The sequence below is a fragment of the Mirounga angustirostris genome, unplaced genomic scaffold, assembly GCF_029215605.1.
Source record: "Mirounga angustirostris isolate CCGP_5_RB_7025 unplaced genomic scaffold, mMirAng1.0.hap1 SCAF_10, whole genome shotgun sequence".
Classification (NCBI taxonomy): Eukaryota; Metazoa; Chordata; class Mammalia; order Carnivora; family Phocidae; genus Mirounga; species Mirounga angustirostris.
In genome coordinates, this window is record NW_026991718.1 from 130,475,870 (window position 1) to 130,486,404 (window position 10,535).

The 10,535-nt window shown below is 42.5% G+C and overlaps 1 protein-coding gene across 1 annotated transcript in view; it reads right to left on the reverse strand.

The window, feature by feature from the left end:
* Positions 1 to 10,236, reverse strand: part of BCAS1 (brain enriched myelin associated protein 1) — a 111,974-nt gene extending 101,738 nt beyond the window's left edge. Inside the window, exons 1-2 of the mRNA XM_064573556.1 lie at positions 10,217 to 10,236; positions 9,243 to 9,379 (exon numbers count right to left, since the gene is read on the reverse strand). Coding sequence (XP_064429626.1) covers positions 9,243 to 9,379; positions 10,217 to 10,236 — 157 coding nt within the window. The remainder of the gene's footprint in view (positions 1 to 9,242; positions 9,380 to 10,216) is intronic.
* Between the last annotated feature and the right edge of the window lie 299 nt (positions 10,237 to 10,535).

Consider the following 10,535-nt stretch of genomic DNA (forward strand, 5'->3'; position numbering starts at 1 on the left):
TGGATTAAAAAAAAAAAATAGCACAGTGTAGTAATTGTTCAGCCAACAATAGGTTGACATAGTAGCTGGGAAGTGAAAGCAACTGAAATAGTAATACAAATATTCTCACTTCATAACTATTATATTTTTTTAAAAACACACAAACTCTGAAAAAAATGTCCCGGCATCAAGTTCTTTTTTAGGTGGAAAGTTTATACCAAAGTGTGTATCGTGTGCCCTGGGTCTTTTTGACCCCAGTAGACACTTGAGTCTGTGAGTCCTGACCAGGCTGTCCAGTGATGTCCATACATTTTCCTGTTGCACTTGAGGAGATCACCTAAGGGGAGCTTTGTGAGTGTTTTTCCTTCCCTTGGAAGAAGGAGATTTCCCAACTCTCCCCACCACGGGGGGACATTTGGGTTATCTTGGCCTCTCTAGAGAGCTAGAGTGGAGAAAACAAGAGACCATCTTTGTGGAGCCATACCATTCACTATTTGGACAGATTTAAACAGAAACCTAGAAAAAAAGATGGCAAGTTTTTCACGGGTGGATGTGAATATTCTCAGTATAACCAGATTTGCATTTTCTTCCTCCTTGTTCAGGGTTTTCCACACGCGAGTTATTCACTGCTGGTTCTGCCATAACTCCATGCCACCTAAACTCTTATGTATATATTTTCTTTAAACTGACTCAAATCTTCCTTAATGTATTTAAAAAGGAACGTGGATGTGGCCACCATGAAAGGAAAACCAGTACTATTCCCAAAAATAAAAGGTACCATTAAAAAAATAATGCAACAACCTTAAAGAAAGATCTGACATTCTAGCTAGATTCCTTTGCCTGCCCAAGATCCGCACCCGAGTCCCACTCATGTTATTAAAAGATGTTAAAGAAATTCTGGCATCAAACCAAGACTTTCTCCTTGACACAATGAGAAGCACTAAATCATAATTGAAATCAAGTTGCACAGGGAGTAACGTTCTCACTTTCTTAGTGATTTAATGTTATTTAAAGCTCACTTTATATACCATGTAAGTTTGTCTTCTCTATCATCACGGGCATGTAGTCTGTAATTTGTGAAATGCTCTCCTAGTGAACTAGTAATAATTTATTAATTGAGATGAGAATATTTGTATTACTATTTCAGTTGCTTTCACCTCCCAGCTACTATGTCAACCTATTGTTGGCTGAACAATTACTATACTGTGTTATTATTATTATTTTTTAATACAGACACAAGTCTCTGAGCTATTCTTTCATACCACTTTTCAATCATTACAACTTCCCATTTTATAGATAAGCGAAGTCAGGCTTAGGGAGGTTAAGAGACTTAGCTAAATTCTCACAACTAGTAAGTGAATAGAGTTGAAATTCAAATGCAGATCTGATATTACTTATAATAGGTTGATGTTATTTACCCTTTAGACCAGCTACCAACTTCACTATGGTTTTGTTCCTTAAGGCCCCACATCCTCCGTTAAGAAACCAGTGGTGTTCCAGTAGCTTTCCCCTGCAGAGAACTAGGCTAGGAAACTCCTTCCCAGTGTTATTCTTCCTTAGGAACGAGTGCGGGTGAGGTTTCGACTCTTGGGACCAATCACAGATGTGATCCACACTGACCTTTATTTTTATCCAAGTGAAATCTGCTTAAAAAGAGAAAAAACAACCAAACCATCTTGAAAGAGAATAGAAGTCCAAAAATGACACAACGTACATTCTGAGAAAAGGAAAGTATGGCCTGTGCGTTCTTCCACAAGAATGGATTTACAGAATTTTATGGCCCAATTATAGTTGAGAAGACTTCATTTCTTTGAATCCCAGAAGATGGAAAATCCTTTCATTCCTTCCTCAGCTGCCTCTAAGAGGCATCTATGTGTTCATTCATTCATGGTTCCATTCAACCATCCACTCAATCATCCATCCACTCACCTACCCACTCATCCATCCAAGTACCCAACCGTTTATTTATCCACCCATCCACCCATCCATCCAGTCATCATCTGTCCAACTAGCCAGCCATTCATCTCTTCTTCCATCCATCCATCCATCCATCCATCCATCCATCCATCCATCCACCCATTCTTTTTGCTTTCAACATTTATCAAGTACTTATGTACCAGTGTCTGTACTACGTGTTGAGATTATAAAAGGACACAAAGATGAAAAGAATATAGTCATTGTCTGGGCCACAGAATAATGAGAAACATACATGTATAATCTAGAAAAAAATGTTCAAACAGCAGTCAGCAAAGGGGGAATATGAAGCTGAGGATAGATGCCCTATCTCAGCCTAGGGTTGGGGAAAAAGCCCTCCTGAAGGGAAAATGAGAGCTGAATAAGAAGTGACATTGGTCAGGTGAAAGCCAGGGTCCTGGTGGGGTAGAGAAAGTTGCACTAGCCCCGAGAGTTGCATTTGCAAAGGCCCTGCACACATAGCACTTCTCATAGTATAATGTTGGTTTATGAGGGGCGTATACAGCCCTTGAGGTTTTGAGACTTGCCTCCGCCTTGGTTGATCTTCCTGGATATTCAGATTCTTGCCTGGACTCCCTCTGCCTAAGGACTTAGATTTGCATTTGTGTTTGCATTCTGATGTTGGCTGAATCTTGGTCAATATTGTCTCAGTTCATTTGGCACTAGGATTAAATGCCACAGTATTACTCAGAGCAATTAACCTTTAGTGTTCAGCCCAGCATATCCACTGTATCCCTGTCAAAAAAGAGACTGGGCTTTTCTCTAGCTCATTTCTCTTGGCCTAAGAATGCCTGTTGGTAGACATTTGGTGTAGAATTCTTTTGCCTGCAGACAAATGTTGTGGAGGTTCTCCCGGACAACTGAGGTTAAACCAGTACAGGATCTGCTCTTTGGATTGTCTTGGCATCCTCATGAGACTATGACCCACCCCCGCTTGTTTTATGGTAAGTCTGAGAGTTGAAAACCAATATGTGTCCTTCACTCTTTTGCAAAGGACACAACTTTATAGTGTTGAGGTACACGTCAATAAGTCGGCAGACAACTCAAACCTAGCACTCTCAAAATTCTATAGTGCTTGACATTGACTTCATTTGAAAAATGAGAAAAAGTGCGCTTGGAATTGAAAAGGCTGTGTGATCTTGGGCAAGTTACTTAACTTCTCTGGGCTTCAGTTTTCTCCACTTGTAAAAATGAAATGATACTAGTGCCTACCTCATGAAGTTTTTATGAAAACTAAAAAAGTTAATATTTGTAGTGTTCAGAAGAGTTCCTAACATAGAGTAAGCACTGAAATGTTTGTTAAATGCAATAAAAATAGGCACAGGGTATGAGGTAGAGGTTAAGTGCAAATGTGCAGGAGCTAGGCAGATTTGGGTTCTAATGTGAGCTCTGCCACCTCTTAGCTGGGCAAGTTACTGAATCTCCCTAGTACTCAGTTTATTCACTACCCCACATGGGCATAAGAACACTTTCTTCCTCTTAGGACTATGTGGGGTTGATGGGAGATGGTGCACACAAAGCTCTTAGTAGAATGTTAGAAACATAAAATAAATGGTGATTGTTTTGTTCAGTGTTATTATTATTCCTCAGTTGAAGTCCCAGCTAAGTTGGCCAAATAAAGAGTTATAAGATCAGATGTGCAACAGCAAAGCAAACTCCATGCCCTTGCAATTTCGACCTCCTGCCCTTCTGCATGTCCTTGAGGGTCTACTATGCAGGGACCTCTGTAGGGGGTAGAGAGGACCTTGATTCATCTTGACCACAGTCCTGGGACACAAGTAATATTAGCCTTCTTTTATAAATGTGGATTCTGAGTCTTGGTGGCCAAGAGTCATTTCACTTCCTCCTGCTTCAAATTCTTCATCTGTAAAATACGAAGAATAAAGTAGCTACTCTTAGAGCATGGGTGAAGACCAAGTGAGACAGGGCATAGAAAGCATGCAATGATTGTGCTTCACACACAGTAAGTGTTCAATGTTTGTAATGAGTAATTTACTGCAACTTTTACTTCTCTAATGATTCAGCCCACTTTTAACACTACTCTAAACTCCAGAGAGAGAAGAGGATTTTGAAAACCAGGGGCCACAGCTTCCTCTCTTATCGTGCTATCAGGATGACACATTTATTGCTACCAATTTCCCGGGAATCATACTTTCTTTTGTCTAAGTTATAGTGAGTAAACTTTCATAAAAGGACACTGCCTTGTTTGAAAGCCAAGAACAGCTGTTCATAGAGCATGTGCTATAAGGAGTTTCTCAAACAATCCCACACCCTTGCCACCAAGTTTGTTTTCCGAAGGGCAGTTCTGCATTCTTGACCATATCTCCTCTAAAAGGAAAGAATTTCAGTGACTGGATCTTCCCCCATTGGTTTTCTCCTCCTGTGACTATGGAATCAAGTCAGTGGCCAGAATCCAAGAGAGCCATCCACCAGTGCCTCAGTGAGAGTCAAAAGGAAACAGATGACACACTCAAATGAGAACAATTCAAGGAAGATTTGTCTCCTGAGAGACCAATTACGGAGCTGTGGGCATGGCTTGGCAAAGGACAAAGACAGCATGAAAACCCAAAGGGTAGCATTGAAGGACCCAGCAAGAAAGAGAATGGGATAAAGCTGGTTGCTTTAGGAGCAGTGACTTTTCATGGGAGGACACAGCCAGCCTTTTATGGAGGGACACAAGGGTCACCTCACTCTCCTTTCTTCCTCTAATTCTTGCCTGGTATCCTCATTGGCCAAACCCAACTGGAAGCCCAAGGGCACAGCACTACATCAACCGTGTGTTGACATAGTCCATCAGCCTGGCCTTGGGAGGCAGAGAGCTGATGGAGAGGGGTCAGAGGTGGGCAGAGAGGGCCAAATAGAAGAAATGCCCCTGGAGAGGCATGGCTAATGGGCCATGTGGATTTGAAGGCATTGGAGAAGTTGGTCCTGTAAGACTAATGGCGTTGTTGATTGACCATTGAGATCGCAACGCAAGATGCCAATGAAAGTTGGGCAAATCATTCGAAAAACAAGAATATCACACTGCATTCCAACCCAAGAACTACCCTGTCTTTCTTGGGGGAGCATATCGCAAAGCCCAGATAACAGAATATTTGACTGAAGGAAGATAGATATTAGTATTCGCCTCTGGATTAGCTTTTTCTCCACTTTCTCTGCCAACACATGATTCTTCTGTTTGCACACACAGCCCGTAGAATGCTCTGAGGATGCTTTCAGCAGCTGACAGCACATGGGAGTTGGTTTTGCTCTGCTCTGGGCACCCTCTGTTCCCACCTGTTGGATTTTATACTCCCCAGGAGCCAGTTGTGTTTGTGCTCATACCCGCTTATGCCGGTCATACTTGTTAGTGGTCATTGAAATGAATAATAAATAATTCAGTAAACTATAAGGATCAAAATAAAGGCAATTGTCGACTCAGTAAAAAAAAAAAATCAGTTAAGTTCCTTGGGGGGAAAACTCAGCAAAGGCCAACTTCAAAAAAAAAAAAAATTGCTGTCAAACCAGCTATGAATAAGGCAACAGTGGATGATGGGGGAAACCGTAAGAATCTAGAAAGACCTATTTATAAGTTATGGTTTTTAGGCACGTATCTTCCCCTCGTCCTCAATTCAAGCCAATAGCCAGCCTTTAGAAATTCTTACCTTGAGGGATTTTTTCAAGAAGGACAGAAAGAAACTTCTACTGAAATCACTTCAGCTAAAACCTTGGTAATTTCCTAGAATTTCTGACATCATTTTCCTCATGCCCAAACTTTTCTCATGCCCCTTCCTCTCTTGTACTTCAGAGACACCTGGAAATATTTCTTCATTGGTCTTTTAACTTTACCAAGGATGGGACGCGCTCTTCACTTCGGACTTTGCTTTATAGCAAAATTCCCCAAGGGAGCCGAGAATGTTTTGAGTAAGAGCGTCCCTTCTTTCTGCTCTCATGGCATCTTCTTCACTGTCTCTCCACTAGATGGCAAGCCCACAAGGACTGGACATGTGTCTCAGGTGTCTTGGTCCCCTCACTCCCCAGCATCTTCTGGAACATTCTAAGTGGTCAATAAAGGCTTGTGGAATGATCTGAGAAGTTTTTGAAGAGCATTGTCAGAGACACAAAGGGACCCAAAGACTTTGTATTTATAGGTAATAAAATATTCTGCAAACTCTTTAAACTTGAGGGAGTTTTGGGGGTTTAGCTTGCTAACAATCAGTCTGAATAAGTAAGTAAGCAAAGGCAGAAATGATCAAGACACTGTTAGGTCAAGGAAATTGGTCCCCCAAGTTTGTTCAGATTTTTCTTTCTAATGACGTATTTCTCCTCTTTGCCTGAAAGATTCATGTATCTGTAGGGAGTATACTTGGCCACAAGTAGCAGAATGCCCCCAAAGCTGTGGTTTGAACCATAAGTACACTTATTTATAACTTAACAAGCCCACAGAATTGCAGCCTTAGGGATGATACTGTGGCTTAATAATGTCCTTGATAAGGAAAGTAAAACTTACAGTCATTCCACTGAACTCTCCTCTGAACACTGACTTTTGTCCTCGGGTTTATTAGCTCATGGTTGTACTGATCTAAATGTCATACTCTGGCATGGCAGCATCCAAAGCAAGAAGGGGTGTCTTATCTTCTTTGTGTGGCTCTCTCTGACGGGAGGAAAATATTTCCTAGAACTTCTAACAGAGTTTCCCCTCCCTCATTGGTCAGACCTGAGCCAAATGGGCCAGTGGTCCACCTGCAGACAAATCACTGGCAAATTGTAACATGTTGCCGTGAGCTGCTATTGGCCTGACGCAAGTGTGGCTCCTCCCCCAGGGCTGGATGCATCACTGGCTGGAATAATGAACCTGGTTCTGTTTGCAAAAAGATGGAGAATCAACCATGCCTGCTGCAAAGTTTTTGTTCCCATGGCATATCTCAAATATTGAGGTATTTACTTTTAAGGTAGGAGTTTTGAAATCATGAGCAGTCCCCTAAGAAATGAACCAAACTATCTGTTCAGTGTTTGTACTTCCCTGAGATGTAGCATTTGTGTCTCAAGATCAAAGAGAAAGGTCTTTACACATTCAAAGGACAGCATTTAGGTTTTTCTTGGGCAATGGAGGTGCAGGGAGGTCAGAGAAGGGAAGCGGGGGCTGGTGGTTAAGAAAGCGGAAGTGTTTCTACCCTGCTGTCCAATACCAAGAAAGGGACAACACTACTTTGGAGGAGTTGCTGTTTCTGTGAGTGCCAAAGTCCAGCACCACCCTTGCTCTCCTGTTCCCACTGGGGGGCAACTTTGGGATGCCAGTGGAATCCAGCCTCTGGAGCAGAGGTTCTAAGAGCGGCAATGAGGGTCTAGACCCTGAGCCTGTGGTCAGGGGGAAGACATGCCAAAAGGAGCATCTTTGAGACAACTCGACGCATCTGGGTTCTGCAGATGGAGAAAGAGCAGGCCAGGAACAGAAGTAATTCGCAGAAACAGTGATTGGGACCTCATAGTGAATACTTGGGGACACTGAAGCCCCAGTTTCCCACCTATAAAATAGGGATTATAATAGTATCTACCTCATAAGTAGGATTAAACAATACAGTATGTTTAAGTGCTTAGCACAGTCCCTGGAACATAATAAAGTTCGTAAATAGCAGCTATTATATTATTATTATCATTTTCTAATGTTGTATGATTATTAAAAAAAAAAGCAGAAACCCCATAACCAGGACTGAGATTGAATTTCTCGGTCATCAAGTTGGTGACGATTTGCAGCTGGATTCATTTGAAAAAGAAAAAAAGAAGGGATGCGACATTTCTTGAGTCTAAATGGAGGGGGAGAGGGGGACAAATTCCCATTCCTTACATTAGGGAATTAACCGAGGGTTCAAGTCCCTTTGGAAATCATGCTCTCTTAGGAACACCGACCTTCCAATTCTACCACTCGTGGTACCACAGTCGAAGTGGTCACACTTTCATCCCACTGTTTCTGTCGTCTATGCACTGAATTCTGCCTGTTGTGCTTTAGATTGCCTGTCTGTCAACCAATCCATCTGTCTACCCGTCGACCTACTTAATTTATATAGTGCTTCATATGTGACATGCTCCACAGCATTATCTCATTTAACGCTCACCAAAACCCTGGAGGTGAGATCAGAAGCTTTCAAACTTTACTGATGGTCACCTACAATCAAGACATACATTTTTGGGGGGGCGCCTGGCTGGCGCAGTCCATTGAGCAAAGGATTCTTGGTTTCAGCTCAGGTCGGGATCTCAGGGTCGTGAGATTGAGCCCCAATCGGGCTCCGTGCTCAGCGTGGAGTTGGCTTCAGACTCTCTCTCCCTCTCCCTCTGCCCCTGCCCGCTGCACTCTCTCTCTCTTTCTCCCTAAAATAAATAAATAAATCTTTTAAAAAAAGACATACATTTTTCATTAGGAGGACCCTGTTCCTAGAAATGTGTGCAGGTGCCTACACACACCCCTGAAAAAAAAAATGCTTCTGCTTACCCTAGTGATACATTTCATTTCAATTATATTCTACTGTATCCAATTCTGGTCTTTTAAAAAAATACTTCTCGTGAGCCACAATATCGATGTTGTGAAACATTAGTAGATTGAGTTCTTGTGCTCAGTTCACAGAACAGAATTTCGGGGAGAGGTGCCGGCAGTTTCCAGAAGAGGCCTGAAGACAGGCAGCCAAGCAGAGTCGGGCTGGCATTGGACCAAGTCCTGCTCGGATGCCTGATGTTCACCAGGCAAACCTGCAGCCTCACACAGCGCATCCCTTTGAGGAGCTGCGAGCTCAGCTTGCTTCATGATGGAGAGCTGTCCTGTCCCTCCCACCTGTCGGCTGGCTCAGGGTCACAGCACACTGGAATCACCTGGGCTGCCCTCCCAGGGATTAAGTTTCCAAAGGTCCCAGGTGGACACGGGTGGAGGTACTTTGTATTATTTTAACATGACTCAGCTCATTCAATGTACATCAGGATGAGAATCCCTGTAGGAGGGAGCTGTGTCTGGCTCTCACTTCTTCCTGTTTTGGTGGGGGCAGAGAATGCCGCTTTGCCAATTTGCTGGGGCATTTATAACCAGAGATCAAATAATACGTACAAGCAGAAACAGCAAGCATATTATTAAAGCAAACATGTGTGCAAAACACAGTGTTCTTTCAGTTGCAGTATTGTTCCCCTCTTCCCCCAAGCTGGCTCACAGGCATGTAATTCCACCCCATAACCAGCTGTGGGGAGGAAGAAATGGAGTGTGTTTTTCTGATTTTGTCTGGAACCATTCACTTTCACTCAACCTTCCCTTGAGGAGAGAAGAACAGTACCTCCCACTGAACAGGATTTGTAGCTTGAATCGGAATCTGCTTCAATAATTCTGGCTTTTTCTGTTTGTGTATAATTACTTAAACTCTCTGGGTCATAAGGTCCTCCTCCGCGTTGGAAGCCTGCCTTATTTTCATATCTGTGGCATTAAAAGCCCGAAGAATACAGTCACATGGAATTTTCTCCTCCTGGATAGATTGAAGACTTTCTGGATTCTAAGTGGTTTCTCCATGTGAACAATTTATTCTTAGAGCAAGAGAAGTGTCCTTCATGAATCATGGAGGAAACCATCCTCACTTAAGTAGAGTCCAGCTCCTTAAGCATTAAGAATTCGTGGTTTGGGGGCGCCTGGGTGGCTCAGTCCTTAAGCGTCTGCCTTCGGCTCAGGTCATGATCCCAGCGTCCTGGGATCGAGCCCCGCATCGGGCTCCCTGCTCGGCGGGAAGCCTGCTTCTCCCTCTCCCACTCCCCGTGCTTGTGTTCCCTCTCTTGATGTGTCTCTCTCTGGCAAATAAATAAAATCTAAAAAAAAAAAAAAAAAAAAAAAAGAATTCATGGTTTGTTTCCTGATACAGAAAAAGTAGGCACTTCTTTAATAGTGTAAACTCCCAACCCAGAGATTTCAAAAATAAATAAGAATGAAGAACTCCTAGTGATTTCAAGACTTGAAAATGCCCATATTCCCACTGAGTTGTACAAAAATTTTAGGGAATTCACAATAATGACCTTTTCACACCTCTGTGTGTCCAGCTGTTAAATGGGTAACACGGTTCCTTCTTCCAAAATAGATTCTCAAAGAAAATGAGGAAGTGCCAGATGTATAGCTAGCCTGGAGATTCATGGATCTTCATTTAAAAAAATACAACATAACACTTCATAAGAGCAGTTTTATTATTGTTCATTATAATAGCTGACACTGATTGGATCATTGCTATGTCTGGGGCATCTTGTGAAATTCTGGCTTGGATTATCTCACCTGATCCCACTAATAGCCATATCAGATAGGAAATGATCTTAACCCCACTTTTCAGATGATAAAACCAGGGTTCAGTGAGGTTAATGCCCCACTGAGTGTGATGAGTCTTAATGAGTGTGATGCCCCACATCACACGACCTACAGATGTCATTGCCAAGATAGCAATGCACGTGCCAGGGCTACCAAGGGCCCAGCCGATTCTCCCCAAAACACGGGAGGTTGTCACTGGAGAGCAAGATGCTTTTAGGCATTACACAAATGAATCCTGTGTGTTTTAAACGAATAAATAAAACAACAAACTTATCAAGTAATGTCATAC